This window comes from Catharus ustulatus, chromosome 8 (genome assembly GCF_009819885.2).
Source record: "Catharus ustulatus isolate bCatUst1 chromosome 8, bCatUst1.pri.v2, whole genome shotgun sequence".
Lineage (NCBI taxonomy): Eukaryota > Metazoa > Chordata > Aves > Passeriformes > Turdidae > Catharus > Catharus ustulatus.
In genome coordinates this window covers 5,711,808-5,735,585 of record NC_046228.1, presented here as the reverse complement: position 1 = coordinate 5,735,585, position 23,778 = coordinate 5,711,808, and the positions used below count along the sequence as shown (strand labels likewise).

Genomic DNA, 23,778 nt, shown 5'->3' with positions numbered 1-23,778 from the left:
ATGGTCCAACATTTGACATCTGGCCTATGCTTATCCAAAACACATTTAAAACAGAAAAATAAGCACTTGGTTCAGTTAATTACACACTTCAGAGGCAGAAAAAAACCCCAAAGTTCTAGATCACAACATGTTTCAGACCCCTCAATGTTTCAAATCAATATTTGTTGCTTGGGTGACATAAAAGACCACATTGAATTGCACACAAGCATTCATTACACTGCCATTTCCAAACAGCCCTTGTGAATCTGCAATTAAGTCCCAATTAACCACACAGCTGTTTTAGCTTTAAAATTGCTGTCCCACAGTGCTCCAGAAGGAGCAGCACTCAGCATTATGAAGCTGCTCCCCTGCACCCAGTACCTACCATGTCATTGATGAGGCTGGCCCGAGTAGGGGGGGCCTGCAGCCCCAGCAGGGTGGCCAGGCGCCGCTGCTTCTCCACGATGATCCCATCCATATCCAGGAGACGAGCGATGTCGGTTCTTTCTGGAGTTATTGGAATGGACAGGGTGGCCAGAAGGACTCGAGTGGACATCCTGGTGACAAAGCAGAAGTGCAAGAGGTGAACTGCTAGAGAACACTCACTAATTCCTGTTCACACATGTCCCAGTTTGAGGGAGGAATGAGTTTACATCCATGATAAAAAATTGTGTAAAAACAACAGAAACAACAGAGGAGACACCAACCCTGAGACGAAATCATGAAATCTTGCAAAGAAAATACCACCACTCAGAAGAGAAAAAGGAAACAAACCCCCAGATATTTATTGACTCTCATATCTTCTCAGTCAGTAAAGAGAAGGAAGCTTAACTAGGTGATGTTAATGTTCACAATACTTACACCGCAGCTTTGTAAAACATCCTCCTTGCTCTAGATTTCTTTTGAGGCAATTAGTACTGGCAAATTTACAGAGCTGCTCATAACATGTCATCTGCTTCTTTTGGGGTACAATTTAGTTTATTTTTGAACCTAGGGGGTTAAAAACAGATTCTAAGATCACAGCAAGTATCTTTCCCCACCTCTGCATCTCCTCTTGTGTGAGATTCTTTCGCATTTCTCTTGATAAGTGATAAAGGCGATGAAGGGTGGATGCGTGAAAAAGAGCATTTCCTGATTTCCAGAACACAGTTGAAACTTTGTGATAGTAATTTGCCATCAGCTGTGGTTTGGGTGGCTTCTTAGATAGTGCAAATAGTCCATGAATATCTTCCACTGCTTTGAAAGCTTCCTAAAAAAATGCAAAACAACCAAATACACTACTGTTAGGAAGTTTTTGTAACATCCCAAAAAAGGAAAAATATAAGTTTATTAAAGGTTGTAAGACTATAAAATATTTAATACTACTGAAAGCTGTGATCTTCAGTTTTGTCAGCTACATGAAATGAAATACTTCTTTCCTAATAAATTATTATTTATACTCCATTAACTATCTGCTTAGAATTTGGTATTTTTAAAAACTTGTTTCATTCAGATTTTCAAGCTATAAACAAAGGCGGAAAAAAAAAGGCCAAACAAAAAAATCTCCAAAAATTCTAGCAGCAAAACTTGGTTTGAAATGGAACACCAGATTAAGCATTCAATATTCTAGATATTAAAACTTATTCTTCAGCTCTTGTCCTTTCTTCACCTTGCTGCATGTACCATGAGACATGAACAGCATGGAGCAGACTCTGCAAAGGATGCAGAGCAAGCATGATGGAGAGCCCTGCTGCATACCTGCCACAGCTCCATGCTGATAGCACTGTCCAGCTGCACCAGCCTGGTCTCCAGGTGCATGGACTGGCTGTCAGGGTTGTTGAGGTTGATGGCTGTGCTTTGGTTGTGGTGCCGCTGGATCTGCCCCAGGTGCATCCGCAGGTTATCGCAGAGCTTGCGGAACTCCGCTTTCCGCGTGTACTGCAGGCAGAACTTGAAAGCTGCAAGAGGGAATAATGGAAATTAAAAATGTTCACTAATGGTCACTTCGTGGTAGTTCTAAATGGGATTCAAATATGTAAATCAGTACACTTAAAGATCTTCATTTGCAGTCAAAAGACATCTCAAACATGATACAATCTGTCACACATAATGAGTAAGTGACAATGCAAAGCATTTTCATCTTGACCTCAAAAGATGAAGATGTTTCTACATAATAAAGCTTAAAGAGCAAAGGGAATACTTTAAGTCTCTTTAAAAATGTTCTAATTTATGCAGTGCTTCCAGCTTTTAGTTTGAACTAAGAGCACACAAAATCCTGTGAATGGCACGAATTCAGGTTTTGGCTTTGTAAAATTTGGGTAAAAAAATTCTCAAGTCATCTAAATATGGTAAAGTCAAATGAAGCTTTCAAACGACTGGAAATGACACAGACAAAAACCCTGTCATTAATTCCACAGTTCTCAAAAAACAGCCCTTGTTCTGGCTTCTGGAGATAAATACAACAGAGCACACCACAAGTGCAAGAAAGAGGTCAAGAATAGGGGGTGGACTGTAGAGGGGGATCAAGACCACCCAAAACCCTGGAAGCCCTCCACCCAATTTCTAGAAAGATCCAGAAGAACAGACAGAGAATGAGAACTGATTTGCATAACAAGTGAGAAACTTAGCTACAAAAAGGTCAAGCCCAGGTGTGTGTACACCCCAGGGCCCTGGACACTCATCAGCTGGATCAACACTGAAGTGAGGACTGATGATTTCTCTCCTTTTCCCTCCCATTCTTTCTCTCTAACCCTCTCTTTAATTCAACCCTCTATTCTTCCAATCTATCCCTTTACCCAAAACTCACTGCCACGTGCTTATACTGGGAGGTCAGGGACTAACACACCAATTTTTATGCCAAGCATGTCATTTACTACTAAAACTTTGTAAGCTCTTGAGGCCTCTCTGATTCTTGTTGATTCTCTCTGATTCTTGGATCTTCATCTCATCATTACAGTTCAAGATTTCATCTTTTACACCTACCTTGCTGTGCAATGTCATGGTACAGGCGTTCTACGCGAGAATTATTTCGGAGAAGATCCAAACACTGTCTGTAGGATTCCCACAGAAATTTAACCCAGGGTGTCAGAAGCAGGCGGTCAGTACGATCCTGAGTGTCTTCTCCACTTACAGCACTCAAAAGAACACTTTAGTCAGGGTAGCAGGGTAAGGAAAGAGAAAAAAGAGAAGTGATTTATTCCCTAGAATTCTCATCAATTTTTCTTACCAGGTTTTAAGATGAGACTGAACAAATCTGAACAGCTAATTGCTGCTGAATGGTCTATTACTTATTTTCAAACTGGTCCCACAGACTGTTCCCTTTTCTTTTAAAGGATGTTGATAATTATTTGAAACTTTTAAGTTTCAAACATTGGCTCTGCATATGACTGACTTCAAGTTCCAGAAGTCAGACATCAGAAACTTGTATCCTTCAAAGGAAACTAACTCCAGGATTTTCCCCTTCCCTTTCCCAGCAGGGAGCTGTGTCTGTACCTCTGTTAGAGTCAAGTATCAGTGTCAGTGCAGACACTTTAGTACTTGCTGACACTTCCCTTTTAGTTACCAGCACTGCTGCCAGAGCTCACTTCATGCTGACATGTGACACAAGTGCTGTGTTATGACACGCACACATCAGAAAGCAGAATATTCACATTAACATTTCAAATCCTTTACAAATTCTGACATGAAAAAGATGCTTACACACATCAAAGCGAGATATGATAATCTTGCATTTAAAACTTTATTCCCTCATCACACAGGGGAAGGCATTCCCAAGACACTGAGATCACTGCTATGTGCCACACGATCCCTTTCTGCTGAACAATCAACTGAACACACTAAACTCACAAAAAACCACCTTCCCTAAGCCTTCATTTCTAAAATCCTTTTTGAACTGTTCAGTGTAAGGTCTCAACTCTTGTAACTCTTTTCTACTACACCATTTCCAGTTCTAGTCTGCATCTTTGGGTACTACATACACTATTAAACAAGACATATCGCCAGCGCTTTCTTTAACGGATCAAGAGGTGAATCCAGGAAAAAACCATGAGAAGTCTAGAACACAGGACCTAAAAAACACTAGGGAAACTGTGCTTGTTTAGATGAGAAGTGTGATTGAAAAGTTCCATTCTCTAGTCCTCTATTATAAAAAGGAGAACAAGGAAAAGAGAGGTCAGTCTTCACTATTTAACTATTAGTGGATTCCTCTGTAACAATTTCAGGCACTGGAAATAACACGAATGGCACTTTTCCCCTACTGAGGACACATCTGTCACCTCCTCCTGTTTGAAACCAACTTCTACTAAAGAGCTTTGCTGTTAACATGTAAATACAGAGCCTTCTACTCCAAGTCTTTATGAGTATTATTAGACTACTACAACTCTATTCCTACACAAGACAAATATTCAGTAATTTCTTCCAAATTTTTATCATTTCTGTCACCATTCTACATTCCCATGACCCATTCTATTAACTCTCTCTTGAATACACTTTTCATGTCCTTTCTTCTATCATCTCATCACTTAGCCAAGCAAGCATAAAGTAACATTTCCTTTTGTTTGTACATGCAGAATGTGGTCAGAAGAAATGGAGGCTATCACATACAGGAATTACATTGGTCTGATATAATTAAAAGCATTTCTACATTAACCAGTAATGAGCAGTTTACCATAATAAACTCTCCTATACCCTACAGATGCAGATCTGAGCAGACACTGGAAAGTGGTGATCCAACTCCCAGAACCACTCCCACTGCACCTAGATTTTCTATTCCTTACTGTTTGCTTTCTTTACATTTCTTTACTCAGACTTAGGATTTCATGCAATGTAAAATTCCTGCTTTTATCCCTACCTTTAAAACCTCTAGAACACTACTAGTATTCCATTTCCAGTCTACCACATTTATGTCTCAGCTTTGTGAATGAAAATAAGGATACTTTCAGTGAATTGCTACATTTTAAAGTAAGGCACACCTTTCTGGAGTCTGAATGTTATCCAAGTCTTCTATGTCCAGTACCATCTGCTGGGATTCTTCCTTAGCTGCTTCTGTTTTTTCTTCAGCTAATTTTAAGTAGGCTCGAACAACATCCTCCAAAGATTTGATGTTAACCTACACCAAAGGCAAAAAAAAGGAAGATGTTTCCACCCACAAGAGGCAACAAATCTTTTAAAATGTAACTGCTACAAACCCAAGAATATCTAAAAGGCGGATTAATCCTCATTCAGGACAAAGCAGTTACTCTGAGATTTTATCATCTGAGAGACACCACACTTGCTATAAATAAGCACAATAAAAAACCCAAAGCCATACCTGCTGGCAAATATTCTTGTACTGGTACAATCCCTCTTTTGCCAGGTGACTCTTGCGCAGATCCACGCAGAGTTCCAGGTATTTCAGCATAATCGGCTCGTGGATTTTCTGCCATGTTCGGTGTTTCTTACTTTTCATAACATCATAGAGAACATCAAGGGCAGGCTGCTTTTTGCCAACCTCAAGAAATTCTGAAAGAAAATCCCAGTTAGCAAAAGATATTAACACCAGAAGATGCATGCTTTATGCTTAACACAGGATACATTCAGATTTTAATCAACTCTACCCAGACTGATGGTTTGATTTCGTTGATCAAAATTTAGTTTTGGTTTAGATCAAAAACGTTGGCAGCTCAGTGACAGTCGTTCAATGACATAACTGGCAAACAGTAAATTTACATGGGAATTTAAGGACAGTAGAGATGTCTCTCCATCCATCCAGGCATGACTGAGCACTTCATACACGTGAATGTACATCAATGTACACATCCAGTTTTAACCATCCTGGTTTCCTCAAGGACAAGGAATACCCATCAGGAGGCCTGCGGGTACAGCACCTACCAAGGGCATTTAACAGATTGCAAAACATACCACAAATGTGACTGAAAGAGAAAGTCCTGCACTCAGGTGAGGGAGGGAGGAAGGAAAATAACTTCATTCAGTAAAGTGAAGTTTGTTCATTTGTTATTTTTAACTCCTGAGTGGTTTAGCATTTCAGTTTACAGAAGTAACACCAAAAGCTGCTGAAGTTCAGTTGAAGGGTCAGACACTTTTTAAATCAGCCTTGCTGCTGAAACCAGTGCCCCATTTATTCATCCCTAAGCAGCTGCTGTTATTAACAGGAGCTCTCAGCATCACAGCAACTCCCACCTCTGATATCCCACACATTCTACCTTGCACAAAACACAGCAAACCACCCAGTGGAAACACTGAGGAAGTGACCCACATGCACACAGACCCTGCTCTGAATGTACCCTGCACTGCAGAACAGCAGGAGAAATGAACACACAGAATGAGAAGCAAACAGGTTTAAAAGATAAGGGAGGTCAAGTACAGCTAGTGGGAAATGTGCCTATTCTTAAAGGCTGAGGGGTGGAGTCAGTACTACCCATGAAGCACTTTGGAAAGCACTCCATTCCTAAATAATGGCAGAAACTATTAAAGTAGGGGCTTCCTCCAGGGGCTCTGACATCAGACAGAGCTTCCAAGTTTTGGAACCTCAAATCTGAAGCTAAACATGGTAAAAGGTTTAGGCTGAAAGCAGCAGAGTGGTTTTAATTTAAGGAACACAACAGCTCATATTCAGGGCTCAGTGTATGTAAATAATGAGCTGGCAGAAGATGAGCAAGCTCCTTTCTAGAGAAAGCACTGTGATACAACTGAAGATAATCAAAGTGTGGCAGTGTCCAGCAGTACTTTACTCAACAAGGGAATTTTAATAAAGCTACCCTCCATCCCATAATTTACGCTGCTATTCTATCTCAGAGCATCTTTTGAGAAAATTGCTTTTCAGTTTTATGCTTTATTTATGAAAATAAACTTGAAAGGCAAGTTTAATCCTGCAACAATGCCATGGCACTCCAACCACAGCTCTCAGTGGCCGATAACCAACTGGACAAAGCATAAAATTAATTTATGTTGCTTTGAAACTTTTAATTAACTCTGGCCAAGCAGGTTCTTACAAGTAAGTCAAATAATTAAGGCTAATTTAAGAGAGACTTCAGTAAAAGCACAAAATGAACCTGAAGAATCAAACACAGCACACAACGTCATGCTTTGCAGTAGGAACTGTAAATTATGGAAACTCAGATCTTTAACATACAAATTGTAAAGCTGAGTCCATAAGTAGCTGTAAGAGTTACCTTCTACCAGTTTTGTTCTTTTATACAACTTAAAATCTAACAGGTATCCAGAGCAGCAACTGAAGCTGAGTGGTCAAGAAGCAGCTGATACACATAAACAATTCACCTACTGCTAATCCAAAATCCTGAATTAAGCTCAGTTTTCAATCTGAGAAAACCTATCATTACAAGAGGTGACAAAGATGTCATGTGCTTTGCAGTATCTCTAACAGTGAGCAAGCTTAGTATCTGCAACAATAAAACACTCCCTAAAGTTGCATTACATCCCTGAGTACAAAGCAATGCAAATATTAACAATAGCTGAGGGTTGGCCTTGACCTACATTTATCAGTTTTAAAAATTGATAATTTCTTACTTATCTATGTATACTTAAAATCTTTCATGCTCTTCGTATTTCCAAACATCACCTGTGTATGTTGAAGTCACTGAGAACATGAAGTGCTTCTAATGCTCACTTGAGCCTTACATTCAAAACATACACTGAAACTCTGGAAACTGCACTGAATGTCCCCATTTGAAATGTCAGTTTAACATTAAACTGCTTCCTGCAACACACAATCTGCCTTAGGTACAACTTTCCACCCTTTATTATGCTTGGCTGTGGTAAGACTGAGCCCCTGCAGTTTGTAACACTTGAGACTGCTTGTCATGTTTTCCATTCAATCCACTGAAATTCAGGATTGCCAGCATCTGTCTGGAGAACATCCCTTTCCATTCCCACCCTTCAGCTCAACTCGACTCCTTCACTTCAACACGATTTAGCAAACTTGCAGCAGTGTAAGAAATGTGATCTCAAATACCAGGAAAGCATCAATAATAACAGTGAGCAGTTTAAAGTCAATATTCCAGAAATGTCACTTGCACACCAAGTACCACTTACACTACCCAAGAATTTGCAAGTATAAATGAAGTTTATATATTATGGTACGTGCATCTTTTCCAGTTAAAGAACTGATACAACACATGTTCATCCTTGAACGCTGACTGAAGCTGATTTTATCTTTCATCTTTTTATCTTTGTGGGAAAGATTTTTACAATGGATTTTTCATTAAAAATCTTAAGGACGTGCAGTATTTTCACATGTTCTTGTTAATATACCAAGTACTTGAATAATGCACAGTCCTCAGACCACACAGCCTCTTCTGCTGCAATTTCAAGACCCAAATATCATCTCTAAGTTGTGGACACCTTTAAGTGTCATCTTGCAATCAGCCCTGTGACAATGAAGGGTCTAAATGGTCTTGCTAAGGGCTTAAAATAGGATACCATAAAAAACAGAAGCGTCAAAGCCATATGTTTGGCCCGAAATGAGCCAGATGATAAATATAACCAGTCCGGCTTTTATGTGGCAGTCAGTAAGCGACGGCTACAGCGCTGAATTGTCTCCCTTGGTTGGTCTTCCAGGGGCAAAGCAGTGTTACCAGCCTGTGCGGCAGTGAAGGAGTTTTACCATTTGCGTTCTCACCGGAGTCACATGAAGGACAGGACACAACACACGAAGCCCACAGGGGACAGAAGGGCCTGGGATCAGCCCGGGTTTGAGCTCAGCCCGGCAGGGTAGCGCGGTGCGGCCGGTTCATGCCCAGCCCGGCCGGCCCTGCCCGCCGGCGGGCTCAGGCCCGCGGGATGAGGCCGTGCCAGCCCCGGCCGCCGCGGCTCCCCCTCCGCCCGGAGGCGGCCATGGGGCCCAGGGGAGCGGGAGGCGGGGCCGGGCCCGCTCCCCGCGCCCGCCGGGCCTCCTTCCCCTCCGCCATGCGGCGCGGCCGCGCCGGCCCGGCCCGGCCCTTTCCCCGCGCTGGCGCTGCGCCGCCCGCTCCCTCCCGGGCAGGCGCTGCCGGGCAGCCTCCGCTCAGCGCCGGCGGGTTCCGGGTGGGCTTCCCCCGGGCGGGCCCGGCCGGGGGGGTCCCGGGGCGGGCGCGGCCGGGAGCCGGGGAGCGACGCGGGAGGCGACCCGGCACTGTGTGTGTGTGGGCGCGGCCCGCACTGACCGTTCGCCCGCTTCAGGGCGTTCTCGGGCCGCTGGAAGTACACCGGCATGATGGCGGCGGCGGCGGCTCCTCACGGGGCGGCGGCGGCTCCTCGCTCCAGCCAGGCGGCACGCGCGGCCGGAAAGGGAGGGAGCGCCAGGGGAAGGGGAGGGAAAGGGCCCGCGCGCGCCCCGACGGCGGCGGCGGAACCGGAAACCCCGCCCGGCGCGCGCCTGAACCGCCGGGCCCACCGGGGCGGGACCGGGACTGGGACAGGAGCGACGGGACAGTGGGGCTGGGAGGGCACCGGGACCGGACTGATGGGGCATTGGGGCCGGGAGGGGACCGGGACCGGGACAGGACCGACGGGACACTGGGACCGGGACGGGGACCGGGACCGGGACTGGACTGATGGGGCATTGGGGCCGGGAGGGGACCGGGACAGGGATCGGGACAGGATCCGGATCGTGGGGGAATCGTGGAAGAAGCGGGAAGGGGATTGAGACAGGGATCCTGAAAGGATTGTGAGGAGATCGGGACCGTGAGGCGGGTCGGGATCGGGAGGGGATGGCAGGACGAGCTCCACAAAGCCCTTTGTCCGAATGAGCCTTAAACGATAGCGGGGCCACAGTGGGGTTTGCCGGCGGTCGGGTGGCGCTGGGTGAGTCGTTCTCCTGTCTCGCACACTCTGTTGTTAACATTGTTCTTGCTGTTCGTTTCCTAATTCCACTGCTGCCTCTAGTAAATTGTTCTTAGCCCAATCCGTCATCTTTACTTTTTTGTACCTCCCAATTCTCCATCCTATCGCAGTGGTGCTTGGTCTGGGATGTTTCAGTGGGAACACTAAATTGGGGAAATCTATTCCTAAACCATGACAGACCTGTATTTTAGTACAGTCTGCATTAATTACAGTCATCACTAAGGTACTTAGAGTGCTGAACAAAAGCACTATACATTTATTGTGTTCATAAAATTAATTTTAAAGTCTGTCAGGTCGGGGTGGCAGCTGTGCCCATGTCACCAAGGCCAGTGACTGTCCTTGCAGCCTTCTCATGGGCACAGCTGTGCTCTCATGTGGACTGCATGGTACTTAACTCTGGATTTGCTATTGGGCAGCCCACTCCATGGTTTTGGATCTCTGAAGTTCCTGAAAGCCCTCCAGGCTGGGATCAAGATGATTTTGTATCAGAACAGCTATTATTGTCTGTATTGTCGTGTCTATTCCTACGTGGTAGTTACACACATTTAAAATGCACACATTTAACGTGTGCTTCGTGACTTCATGAAAATCATATGGCAGGCTGCCCTTTAGTGTGTTCCCGAGACAGGTCTGGCCTCTCTCAGAATTCCACATGTTTTTTTAGCATCTTCTGATGCTCCTCTAGTTATCCCAGTTATTTCAGAAGTTTCAGTGTCATGGTATTCCTAGAACCACTTAGGTCGGAAAAGACCCTTAAGATCATGGAGTTCAATGTTCAGGTGCCACTGTTTATCCAAACTTGGAAATGAGATCTTTACATTCTCAATAAACTTGCTGATGCACGGAGTTACACAGGAATAGTCGTTCTGCTTCTGTGACTGTTCCTCACACCACTCAGTCCCTTGGGCACAAGCCAGCCTTCATCCATGCTGTGTACAAACAGAGATGTGTTTGTGTTTTGGGTTACTCAGGGTACAGCTCCTGCCCATGACTTCAGGAGGTGTTTGCCAGCAGGCCACCCTCTTTTTGTGTAATATTTCACATGAACTGTACCCCATGGTACAATTACAGAGGGCTCCGGAGATGATGACAGCCCTGGAGCTCCTCACTTTTGGGGAAAGGCTGAGGGAGCTGGGCCTGTTCAGCCTGGAGAAGAGATAACTGAGCAGGGATCCCATTCACGTCTGTCACTGTCTGAAGGGAAGTGTCAATCAGAGGATGGACCAGGCTCTGCTCAGTGCTGTCCAGAAATAGGACAAGAGGCAAAAACACGGAATTCCACCTGCATCGGGGAAGAATTTCTGTATGGTGCAGTGATCACGCACTGGGACGCTGCCCAGGGACGGTCGGGAGCCCCTCACCGGAGATGCCCAAAAGCCATCTGGACACGCTGCTGAGTGCCGTGCTCTGGGCACCGGCTGAGCTCCACGGTCCTTCCAACCGGAACTATCCTGGGATTCTGTGACGCACACAAAAAAAGACACATTTTCCCCTTTATTCCCCCGTTCCCGGAGAGCAGCCGGGGGACAGCCGCAGGGAGCGCGCGGGAGCGCTCAGTAAATGGCGGGCGGGAGGGCGGGCCCGGCCGGGCGGGCGGAGCGGGGCCGTGAGGGCCGGGCGGGCCCCGGCGGGCGGAGCGGGGCCGGGCGGGCGGAAGGCGGCGGAGCGAAGATGGCAGAGCCGGAGGCGCAGCTGCTGAGGGCCGTGGGGCTGATCGGTGAGGGCCGGGGGAGCCGGGCCGGGCCGGGGGCGGTACCGGGGCCCCGCCGCGCTGAGGCCGCGGGCCCGGGCGGGGCCGGCTCTGCCTGTTGCAGAGCTAAGCCGTGCACAACTCGGCCGAAGTGTCTGAAATTCGCGGCTCCCGAGGTTTGTGTTGCGAAATCAGCAACAGGGAAAATCATAAATGAGCTGCTCGGGGTGCGTGTTCCTCAATACCGCGCTCGTGTTGAATGTGTGTTCAAACTTGGTGCTTCTCCGACCTCGTCAAGCGGGTCAAGAATGGAGATTTATTAATATTTAAGAAATAAGACCCCTATCAGAATTCCTGCCTTAAGACTTAAATCATAGTGGCAGAACTGGATGTCTAGGGTCAGGGTAAGGTGGAATTTTAATCTGATTCCAGGAAACAAATCTGATTAACCCATCAATTTACTTCCTTGCTGCTGTTTGGCATTCTCACAGTGAACATCTTTCCACCATAGAAAAAGACACGAACGGAGATGCTTTGTGGGTTTGGTGTTATCCGTCCGTAACAGCTGAACTGAGGACTCTGTTGCTGCGAAAGTGCTGCCTTACAGATGAAAACAAATTGCTTCATACGTTTGTATTTGGCCAGTATAAAAGGTCTTGGTTCTACATCACAACGGTAGAAGTTCAAGATTCTCCAGCCTTGAAGAAGGTATGACTTGGCGGGGTTTTTCAGTAGAATGCAGGGAGGGTTTCTGCAGAGCTTCCTCTGTGAGTTAAGCAGTGTTTTGCCATGGAGAGAAGGGTGAGGAGGAGAAGGGATTCAAGGTGTTGTGTGCTCACAGATGCAGCTCTGCCAGTCTACATTTCATTTGTCACCAAGTCTTGGAGTTGGAGAATGACTGTGATATTCATTACCCAATTCTTTGTGTTCACATACAAATGCTATTTCATGCTGCTGTTTCTAGTTAATTTGCATTTCAAGTTCAGCATTTTTTTCTCTCTATAAAGTTTGTTTCATAGACTCCAGAATCTTGTTCCTGTAGAACCTGCTGCTTTTTTTTCCCCCAAAGGATCGAGTTATATAGGTACTTTCTTTTCCACTGCATTGATTACTGCAAGACAACAAATTTAGTTGTATCTTCCATCTGTTCCCTGTTATGAAAATCATTAAACTGTAGGTTAAGTCTATTCAATTTTCATGTTGTTAAGTAGAAAGGCAATGTGGTAATTTTGTATGCCCATAGCAGAATGCTGCATGCCTTTCTTCACTCCAAGTTTGTATTTCCTATGAAATAAAATTAAATGTCACAGTGCTGTCTTCAATAGTTGCAGTGGGAGATGCTATTTCAGGAGGACACGTGAGCCTGGGCATTGTCTGCAGACTTTCAGTCCCAGACTTACTGTCCCAGCCCACAATCATTTGATTGAGGAAGTTAAGTTCTGTTTGTTCTGCTGTCTGTGTATTTTTTCCAGTCTCTTTCTAAATGTGTTGATGCTGTCTGCTTCCGCTGCCTCCTTTGGCAACAAATTCTGGAAGTTTCCTTCCTGCTATGGGGAAGAAAAATGCCTTTCTGTTTTTTAACAACCTCATGTGAGATTAGAGGAAAACAACTCGCATGTGTAGGTTAAGAAAAAGATCTGTACTAGAGCTGAGTCACATCAGAAATTCTCTGTCCAGGCCATTCCTGCAGTTAGGAACTTGGAGCCTTGGCAGTAAAGTGACCAAAACTGTTCATGTGGGGTCATTAACTGAGCTCTGTGTGTTTCTGTGCCTGTGTCATGTGCAGGTGACCCACTTCTCCATTGTCCTGACGGCCAAAGACTTCAACCCAGAGAAATACGCAGCCTTCACCAGGATCCTCTGTAGGTCTGTATAAAAGCTGGCCTGAGGTACTGCTGTGTGCGTGCTTACATCTTGCCAAAGCAAAAGCTTGCATTCATTGTGTTGCATCTGAAACTCAGTCCTACAAACAAAATCGATCATAAAGATCCTTGATTTGAGATTTGAGCTTGTCATATGCAGAAAGTGTTGGGTGAATGTCAGATGTTCTTTGGGTTTTAATGTGTGTCTTCTCCAGACACACACCACCACCACCCTCATACTCATTTTCTCTGAGAATGTATTTTTGAAAAGTGTAAATGTTTGGGAAGATGTCAGTGCTGGATTTAAAGGTCACAATGTGTATGGTGAATGACTTGTATCCTTCCACAACATCTTTGTAAATGCTGCTTGCAGCTTTTCTGAGCTAAGCACAGCACCCAGGGGTTTTTTTCGCTTTTCCTGTAGGGAAGTGAGAGCCCTCTTCTAACCAAAAACCTCATCTCTTTTCCTTGTCCTGTTTACTCACTTCCCTCCATGTCCCCATACTCATACTCTCTCTTTGCTTCTTATTTTGCTTTTTCTTCAGTTTCCAAATTAGTTCTGTCCCAGTTCTTGATACCAAGAGTATTCCCTGGGATGTTGCAGCTAATTGGATCCAATTGTGAGGTTATTGTGCTCTTGGGAATTACTATATATAATGCAGACTGGGAATGCCTTCAGGCTTACCAATTCTGTAGGGTACTGAAAAACTGAGACTTGTTCTTTTTTTGGTGATACATGAAATACTTAGATTCACTATGGATCACATTTCTGCTGACTTACCAGCTAATACTTCCTTTCAATTCTAGACTGGATTCTTCTAAACATGATAATAACTGAGTTTCAAATGTGATGTAGCTTTGTGCTGTAGCTAACATGGAAAGGGTGTGGTTAACAGCTTCAGTGCTATTCCTGAAATCTCTTAACCTGTAAAATAGGTTACAGTGTCTCTCTGCTTCCTGAAACACAGTGCATGGATTCTCTCAGTGTGTGCTTCTTTTGTGTCATTTAGGGTTTTTAATGAGTATCAAGGACATGTTTATGTTTTTCTTTCATCATTTAGCAAAGAGTACAGAAAAATGGCAAAAGATACTTGGATAAAAAATTAAAAGCTGTTTAGTCGTAATCTGCATGTTATAACAGGACTTACTGTGGGAGTTGCTTTTTCATTAAGCAGACACCTTCCAACTCTGCAGAGAATCCTTTGCCTGGACAACTGCCTGTACCTTTGGGGTGTTTTTCTATCTCAGTCCATGTTGGTTCATTCATCAAATAGAAAGCTGAAATAAAAATACAGGGTTATTTTAAATTCTGAAAAACAGACATGTTTATGTGCACATTGCAAGACTTCTAGTTTAGTATTCAAAACCTCAGCCAGGTGTCCAGCATTAGAATTATTGCTAGTAATATTGCTATTTGTGATAGTGATTTTTAGTTGGTTTTTTTTCATATATATATGTATTGGTGCACTGATTGCAGTTAAAATACCAGACTCTCTTCTTTTCACACAGAATCTACTTGAAGCATGGAAGTCCAGTTAAAATGATGGAGAGTTACATTGCAGTCCTTACAAAGGGCATCTGCCAAAGTGAAGAGAATGGATCCTTCCTCAGCAAGGACTTTGATGCTCGGAAGGCTTACCTTGCTGGCTCCATCAAAGGTTAATCTCTGCCAGAGTCTCTATTCTGATTTCCTTCTTACACCCTAAAATACAATCTTGTTTCCATGTATGCTTCAAGTAAACTGTGCTGACACTGTTACCTGTGCTGTTGTTATTAAGCTTCTTCAAAAACATGATAATATCAGCATATATATCTTCTATAAAATGATTTCTCCTCTTTTTTAGATATAGTGTCTCAGTTTGGAATGGAAACAGTTATTTTATATACTGCACTGATGTTAAAGAAGAGAATTGTAGTGTACCATCCTAGAATAGAAGCTATCCAGGAATTTACCAGGTACTTTATCAATTTCTTCCTTCCCACCCACTCCCACAAGTCCAACAAATTTTCATTGAGAAAAAAGCCTGTATTTTAAGGAAAAAATCTATCTTAAACCTGCTTATAGAAATTCTGCTGAATTAATCCCTCTTAAGGTTTAGCTGTATGTTGCTCAACCAAGAGAAATGTAATGGTGGAATGAGTGATAAACTCTGCACTGATAGTAGAAATCTCTACAGTTCATATATGTGTATTTATATATATACCCCCCAAATGAAACCTAGAGATGATTTTTCTTTTTCATGGAATGCAATTTTTACTGTGAAGCTTTAGTTAGTGTAAGTAAAAATCTACTGTTAGTCTCAAGTTGCACCCTAATCTCCCTAGGACTTTGCCTGCTTTAGTGTGGCATCGACAGGACTGGTCAATTCTTCATTCATATGTGCATCTAAATGAGGAGGAACTGGAAGCCTTAAAAGCCTGTACAGGTAGTACTAATTTATTAATAAAAATACCAGGAAAAGTCAATTTTAGCTTCTGTTGCTGCAAAGTTTTGCACCAGGGAACTTTGGAGGGAAATAAACATTTTGCTATTAATGCTGTTGATCAAAGTTAAACATTTTCTTTGGAAAGGGCAAATCAACTGAACAAGTATGTGGGAAGATAAGTAGTTAATCTGGTGGCTTTGGGTGGATCCACATCAGTGTATCCCTAATCAGAGATGCAAAGCAGCCTTGAGACTTTTTTGATGCTTTGCTTGGAGGGGTTGAAAGTCTTCCTGTTGTAGAGAAGCAGCTCACTTAGATAAGCTTCACTTTTTCCCAACTTCTACACATCACTAGTCATGGAATGGGTTTTTTTTAATTCCTAACTCTGAAGTCCCAGACTTCTGTTTTGATGTCAGTGAAGTCTGAGGCTCCTAAGCACAGGTAAATTTTACCTGCAGGAGTTTGCTCTGTGTGACACAGGGCTGTGTGTGCTTAGTGCTTAATGCATAATCCAGGAACAGGCCCTTGCTTTATGCAGAGGTTACTGTGACACATGATGTGGCTATTAAGAGGCTTCTTTATACAGAATATGAGTGAGGAGACTACACATCTGCAACATTTTTACAGCTCACTAAGCATCTTCCATGGAGAAAAACTGCTCCAAGTGTGCTCATCTGACATGCTATAAATAAGAAAATCTCCTGGGTTTATTCCTCTGTTCCAGTCTAATATTGACTTCATGACAAGAGGCTCCAGAGTGGAGATTTTTGTAATGAGAAAATTGCAAATGAGTAATTTTAGTAGGAAGGCAGGAAGAGAGTTTAAAATTTCAGATTGCTAACTTGGTGATATTACTGTAGTGTTAGCAGTTAATCCATGCTCAAGGCAGTTTTAAAAGTCAATTTTTAAGCTCCTTGGAAATGAAGAATCTCCTGAGCACATGTTGAATGACTGATAATATCAAGAGAGCAACCTCCTTGGGTCCAATGGGTCTTGTGTCAAACACTCTCAGAACAGACTTTAGGACTGTGATTCCTGTTTATGAAATCCTAACCTTGCTCAATTCCGTGCTCTAGGTTACATCGCTGGATTTACAGACTCTGAAGTGAGCAGTAGATCTGACCTCTATGATGTGTATGTGAATTTGGCAGACACTGAGATTACAGTATCACCTGTAGTAAAAGGTTGGTTGCTGTTTCTAATTTGGATTTCAAGGCAGTTTATTCCAGAGTTGGCAGGAATTGTTCAACCTTGCTGTAGGTCAAACAATCTTGACCCTTCTTCCATCCAGGTTTTGAAAAATCAATATGTAAACTTCTGTCTTCATTTTATTGCCACCCTGGAAGACTGGTTGATGTTGGGAGTTTGGAAGGATCTGCTTTGTTTTCCAACAAATTGAGATTTCATAACATCCATGTTAGACATGGAAGAGCTGAATGGAGAGATACTACATGAGGTTTTTAGAAAAACATGGCACTAAATACTTGAAGACTGGGGATTATTTGAAAAAAACAACTTGTATGTTACTTATCTTGCTGCTCCTTATCACTTTGGGCCACTTCAGAGGTGCTGGCTGTTGACACAAGGTTATTGCCTTAACCAACAGATTTCAAATGGCAGTCATGAAAAGATTCCTCAGTCTGGTGTGTTACTCATATGCATTCCCAGGTATCACAAAAAAGGTGATTTTATGTGTTTTGTTTTTTTCTTACACAGAGGCAATGACAATGGGAAAACTTCACAAAGAAATTGGACAACTAATTGTTCAATCTGCAGAAGATCCAGATAAATCAGACAGCCAAGTCATTAAGGTTAATATTTTATTTTGAAATCTAATTAACTTCCATTGCTAAATCTTGGCAGAAGGTAGAAGAGTGTCACTGAGAATCAGTCAGTGTCTTCTACCTTCTGCCTTTTTACAAATGAGCATTTTTAGTCATCATACAGGTTTTTAAGGATAACTTAGTTTATATTGCCTCTTGGATATCTACATTGCTGGAGGAAGCTCAGAAGTTCTGTTGTTTCCCAGTTTTATTCCACAAGGCATGGATTTTGCTCAATGCTTTGTCAGTGGTATTGGCAATACCTTGAAAAGGTCCTGCTAAATATGGCTTCTTAGCTATTAAACCTGTTTTTTATTATGATGGCATTTTATCACTCCCTCCTCCATCTAATATTAGACATTTCACAACTGAGTCACAGAGCTCAGTAAGATCAGGAGTGGTTGTGCTTCCTTTATTCACTATGGCACAAGAGCAGGCTGAAGACCTGTTACAAGTTTGCCCCAAAATAAATTGGGTCTTTATTTTAAGTGAGCTCTTTATTTATGGTTTTTTTTTTTTGTTCTCTGTTGATTGTTTTTTATTGTGTGTGTGAAAACCTTTTAATACCTAATACTGTATTCATGGTTGCTTGTTTTTCTGTTCCTTAAGGACATTTCTCTGAAGACAAAAGAAATCTTGGCTACTTTAGCCTCACTTGCTGAAGTTTCTGATGGCAATGAAAAACCAACCCTTAATGCTGAGGCCCTGAAACAAAAGCGATTTCCACCAGCCACAGAGAACTTCCTTTTTCATTTAGCAGCTGCTGAACAAATGCTCAAAATCTGATTTTGATGCACTGCAGTGTTATGGACCAATTCTGAAAAAGCTGTCTCTGCCATCCAGATAGGTATACCTGGTATTTTATATGAAAAACTAAAGGTATGAGTCAATGTCCTAGTTACCATGATGTAATGCAGAATATTGGAGCTTGACTGGGAACATATGGAGACATATTTAGGAACGTTCCTGGTGTCATTATCCCCCCAACTCAAACTGTGTGCCTATGGCTCCTGTATTTCACACCACAAAGTGAGTGGATATACAAGTAGCACAGGCCAGAGTGTCCAGGCTGTGGCAGACATCAGTGTAGTGGCTGTTTGTCCTGCACATTCCAGAGGCTGGACAGCTCTGATTTTTCTGCCTGGGGTCTGGAACATGGCTGCAGCACACATGCTGTGAACCCAGCACAGCTGGGATGTGCTGATCTCTGCACAGGGACACCCTGAACATGCAGCTGCTCTGAGTGCTCCTTCTGGGCTTCCAGGGATGTCAGCCTGTCAGATGCTGCTCTTGCTCTAGATTGCCTGATACCTGGAAACCCCAAATAAATGGACAAGTTCTCTCTTTCTACTTGAAAGTGTCAAGGTGTGAATAAAGAATGTCTAGGAAAATCTGATGTGGTAGCCTTAGTATGAAAAGGAAGGGATATTTTGAAGCTCAGTTGTGAGCTGAGCCCCTCTTTTGGACTCTTGCCTTAGAGGTTTTCCCCCTTTCACTCCATCCCAAGCCTCTGATGGAGGGATAAAATACAGGATTGAGTGGGGCTTCCTGGGGGGTCATGGACAAGTGCTGCCTTACAGCTGGAGTCATTTAAGAAGTTGTTGGGGCTCTCAGCTCAGAAGAGACCTGGCCATTCATTCCTGATCCATGTGAGAAAAAGTTGGAGGAGTCAAAGCCTTATGCAGCAGGAATGCTCAGATGGCCCGAGGCACAAGTAGAGCAGCAGCTTCTTGAATGACTGGAGCTGTACCACAGGTACTGTCTGATGGTGCTCTGTGTAAAATCTAGATGGAAACTTCTGAAGTCGTAGTGAAAACTGGGAAAGAGTTTAGAGAAAATTAAAATTTGCCTACTTGTTTGGTTGCACAACCATAACTCAAGATTGCATTTTTGTTTTGTTTTTTTTTTTTTTTTTTTACTGAGCAGCCTGAAACTAACTGCTTTACAATCTGAGAAGAATTTAGAGTCTGTAAGGAAATGCTCTGAGCCAAACAATCTGTGTTTCTTCCAAAATGTCCACAATAAATCAGTCAATTCTGCAGTAGCACTTTGTTATAAGAAAAAATAACCTTTTTCCTGGCCTTTGTACAGATAGGCTGTAGCATGTGGTTTTGCATAGAGATTTTATACTTATTATTAAAACTTTAGTAACCAATATTTATATTGTTAAATAATTGGATGTTTGCTATTCTGAAACTGGTAGAGCTCATCAATAACTATGTGCAAGCAATATTGGTTGGAAAAAGAGTTGTCTTTTTGCTATGTATGATACCTTAAGGAAATGTATTTTAGAATGTGATTGAGGAATGTGGCATCTGTGTATACAATGGGTGGTTATTACAGTCAGGAAATGAAAGTGCTTCAGAACAATCCCCTATTTTCAGGGGTGTAAAATTCTGCTTTAAACACTTAGTCTGAAGTTTAAATTCTGAACACAGTAGCATGTAATTTTTTCTTTCACTTCTGAGAAAAATACTGCAACTGCCTTTGTTTACCTGTAAGTGTTCTACAGCTGTTTTTCCCATTTGCCCATTAATGGTTTTTGTTAATGGTTCTTTAATATTGCTGCTTCTGGTTTGGGATCTATAAAACAGTTGGATTGGAAGAATTGCAAAACTATGCTGGAAATTCTATTCAGGACCTACTTTAAAGTCCACTGAAAAGGAATTCTTTCACCAAGGAAAATCTGAATCTGCTTCAGCCAGCTGACTTAACAGCACAGTGTAATTGAGAAGAAATTCCCATCATTTCTTATTAACAAACTGCCTTAAGGCATATCTAGAGACAACCACACAAAGCAGAGGAGCTCAATTGCAAACTGAACCTTGAATGCCTGTTTTGATTTCTGTTCTGGAAATGTTTCAGTTGAAAATCTCAGTGTTGTATTAGATCTCCTGACATTTGTGCAACACAAATGGAACACAATTTTGCACTTAAGGAACTGGACTCATAGCATGCTTATGCCTATTAAAAAATTCCTGAATCAGTCTACCCTTTAATTTATGTAAATTTATTCTTGCATAGTTGTGACCATGGTGTCACAGGCTTTAGCTCTTGGTTTTGCAATACTGGGATTGAGCTATGATTTGGTCTTCAGGTTGGAAATGTTCAAACACTTCTGTCATTGCTGATTTTATCATCAGCACTGTGCAAGATCTACTGGCCTCCCTCAGCTTCAGTGCATTCAAAGATTGTCTTAATGTTCTTGCATTGTCTCAATGACTTTTGACACTGCTTCTTTTCAAAAATGTTTAAAATAAAATAGAAAAATTTGCAAGGTCAGGACAGGAAAATATTTCTATTTATTTCTCACTTCCCTTTCCCCAGGATGCACACAAGCAGACTGTGGGTGCAGTTGCTCTTTTCTTCCTCCTAGAAGCAAAGGCTGTTTAAAATGAAAATTTTATTAATACCTTTTCATCTTACTGTCTTTCTATTCTTGGAGAAATACAAAATGGTGAATGGTTCCTGCACCATAACATCTCCATTACATTTGCAGAAATTGGAGGGTAAAGAGTGAATAGAGCAAAGACTTGCAAAAGGGAGCAGGATAAACACTCAGTCCCTGCAGGTGAGATTTTGCTGACTAAATTGGGTTACTTGCTTTACTGCTTTCATCCTGGGGTTTTAGTTCCTGGTATGAGCTGCCCTGCCCTGTTTCCCCTGCAGGCAAATGTGTGAAGGAGGAAATGTTCAGTGGAGAGCAGTGTAATGCATTGTAACCTGGAAAAACTTGACATGGGATATCTGACAGAATCCATCTCAAACGTCCTGGCTGCTCCTGCTTTTGGCTCTGTCTGCTCCTGAAGTGGCTTCTGAGGCTTTGTTAATTGTGTGGTGTGAGATGTGAGTTGAAGCAGCTCCATTTCTGATAAAAAACAAGCCATGAAGCTCAGTGTAGGGAGTTCCCAGCTGCCTCATAGTGCCTTACACCCTTCCCTAGGCAGCTGGCTGGCTGCAGTCTGAGTCAGAGCATCTCTGGTCAGGTGAAGTCATTCCTTGGAGCTGCTGAGTGATGTGGGATGGGAAGAGACTCCAAAGCTCCTTCCTGAGTGACACTGTGCAGCACGTGGTGTTTGCTGTCTAATAGGGAAGGAGCTGCAGTGCAAGAGTCCCTCCCTGCTTCATCCTTCCTTCCTCCACCTTTCCTCCATGTGGGGAAAAGGGAAAATCAGCATGGCTGTGTTACAGGCCTGGGGGTGAAGTAGGGACACAGCTCCAGCTGAGAAGGGCTTTGATCTCAGTATTTCTTAACATGGGAGTGGCTGATTTTTATTTTAAGCTACATTAAAGGGGCCTGAAAGCCTCACTGGATTTTCCTACATTTCAAGATGACAAGCTGAGTGGGTGAGGCACAGCATCTTGTGCTGTACTAAGACTTCTGTTTTCCTTGAAGCTGAAAGCTTCCATCTGTTGTCATTCACCACAACTTAAACTGGTTCTACCACTAATGCACTGTCACTTAACACAAGGGCCAGCTGAGGCAGGAGACAGACCTGCCTTGGGCTGCTAGGTTGTTAATACTTTCCACATTACAAAAGGGAAGGTTTCCTCTTCCCAGGTCCCTCAAACATGATGCTTTGCTGCTTGTCCCAGTCTTGTTCCCTGACTTGTAGCTCTGGATTACCAGGTGTCTGGTCCTGGCAGTTCTCATCTCAGTGACTAGCTCAAGGCTGAGGGTGCCAGGGCCTTTTCAGCAATGTATTTTCCTTGCCCTGATTTGGGAAGCTGCTGAATCAGCCAGGCTGACAATTTAAATGGCAGGCACCTGCCCTCCCTCTTCTGGAAAATTCTGGTTTGGGCAACAGAAACGTTTATGAGAATGGGGGAAAGGGGTGTTTAATACTCCTGAGGGAGCTGAGTTTAATGTGGCAAATTTCAACTCAAGTATTCAGTAAGGAGCTGGTGGAGTTTGAGAAGGGGCAGCTGTAATAACAGACACTATTACCAGTCCTATTCCAGAAGCCTTACTCATGAAGTTGTAATGACATCAATTTGCTTAAAACATCCAAGTGTGTTGCCAGTGGATTTATAGCTTGTCTAGTTACCATGACGATCCAAAGTTCACCAATATATTCTCTTCTGTTTGCTGGCTTTGCTCTGCTCTGAGGTTTTGGGTTTTTAGCTTGTTCCCACTGTGGTTCATGTAACTAGCATTTACTTTAGCCATTCTTAAATTATGTTTACAAAAGGAGTGGGGAGAGGTGCAGGTCTTCACCGTAGTGCCACTTACTGTTTACTTAGAGTGGAATCAGACCCCTTGTGCATTTGCCTTTGGTATGTGACTGAAATAGGAACAGGGAAACAGTGTAGATCATTTAACTGCAGGATGTTATCTGTACCTCTGCTATTAGTTTGGAAGGAGACAAACACTTCAGCCAGACAGGGTGAAGCCTGTTCCACCTGACCCTGTGACAGAATCATGGAATGGTGTGGGTTGGAAGTGACCCTGAAGATCTAGTTCCAACCTCCTGCCATGAGCAGATGACATTTGGCTCAGCAGACCCTTTGGCCTGACACAACACAATTATCTTCTTGACCCTGATGAGATTTTACTGAAGAACAGCACCCACAGAGGCTGAGTGAGCCTGCAGAGTTCAGTAGGGGTAAACAATCCTTTACCTTGAAAAATTCATTACAGTCCTCCAGTGGAGTAGTGCAAACTCTGCCAATTACAGACAGTATCCATATGGTCTTCCAGGGACAGCTTTACAGCACATTTCCCTCCAGTTCCAGGTCCTCAGGATGTGCTGCTGCTCCTCTCTCCTCTTCCCTTGTTTGACCTTTCCCTCCAGTAAGTTGTTAGAGGAAGGCTCTTTTAAAAAAGGCAAAACTCAAACAAGAAATTCAGCTCAACCCCCAACTTCCTGCTTTTGTTCAGTGCCAAAAGCACAGCAGGAATCTCTTCTTGCAAGACTCCAAGACTATTTTTCCTTACTTTGCTCTATGCTGCTCTCTTCCTGTAGGATGGATTGGATTGGGCAACCATTGTTTTCCTCACACTGTGAAAAGAAATCCAATCCTCCAGCAACAGGAGAGCAGTGACCTGCTTACTGTGCCCTAAGGAAGTTAAATGAGGCACACTTGTGATAATCACTTTCACAAAAATAATTTTATATTATTTAGTGCATTTCCATCTTTGTCACACAGCCTTAGCAGCACCTCATATAACTATAGGAGAG

At 43.1% G+C, this 23,778-nt stretch overlaps 2 protein-coding genes across 2 annotated transcripts in view; one reads left to right on the top strand and one right to left on the bottom strand.

The window, feature by feature from the left end:
- The window catches only part of EIF3A (eukaryotic translation initiation factor 3 subunit A), a 28,592-nt gene extending 19,363 nt beyond the window's left edge, over nt 1-9,229 (bottom strand). The window contains exons 1-7 of the mRNA XM_033065977.1: nt 9,117-9,229; nt 5,267-5,457; nt 4,929-5,065; nt 2,941-3,104; nt 1,717-1,916; nt 1,020-1,228; nt 365-536 (exon numbers count right to left, since the gene is read on the bottom strand). Coding sequence (XP_032921868.1) covers nt 365-536; nt 1,020-1,228; nt 1,717-1,916; nt 2,941-3,104; nt 4,929-5,065; nt 5,267-5,457; nt 9,117-9,165 — 1,122 coding nt within the window. The 5' untranslated portion in view covers nt 9,166-9,229. The remainder of the gene's footprint in view (nt 1-364; nt 537-1,019; nt 1,229-1,716; nt 1,917-2,940; nt 3,105-4,928; nt 5,066-5,266; nt 5,458-9,116) is intronic.
- Nucleotides 9,230-11,402: 2,173 nt separating this feature from the next.
- On the top strand, nt 11,403-20,889 carry DENND10 (DENN domain containing 10). Its single transcript, XM_033066137.2, has 9 exons — nt 11,403-11,512; nt 11,997-12,193; nt 13,272-13,351; nt 14,857-15,005; nt 15,192-15,303; nt 15,673-15,773; nt 16,850-16,957; nt 17,490-17,584; nt 18,206-20,889. Exons 1-9 carry the CDS (start codon nt 11,467-11,469, stop codon nt 18,380-18,382), a joined length of 1,065 nt encoding a protein of 354 aa, XP_032922028.1. The 5' UTR covers nt 11,403-11,466; the 3' UTR covers nt 18,383-20,889.
- Nucleotides 20,890-23,778: the final 2,889 nt, after the last annotated feature.

What these genes read in the sequence shown, in the direction of transcription:
- DENND10 (XM_033066137.2), top strand. Translation starts at nt 11,467, where the DNA reads ATGGCAGAGCCGGAGGCGCAGCTGCTGAGGGCCGTGGGGCTGATCG. An exon ending in GCTATCCAGGAATTTACCAG is followed by an intron (nt 15,304 to 15,672) that starts GTACTTTATCAA and finishes TAATCTCCCTAG; the next exon opens with GACTTTGCCTGCTTTAGTGT. An exon ending in AGTATCACCTGTAGTAAAAG is followed by an intron (nt 16,958 to 17,489) that starts GTTGGTTGCTGT and finishes TTTCTTACACAG; the next exon opens with AGGCAATGACAATGGGAAAA.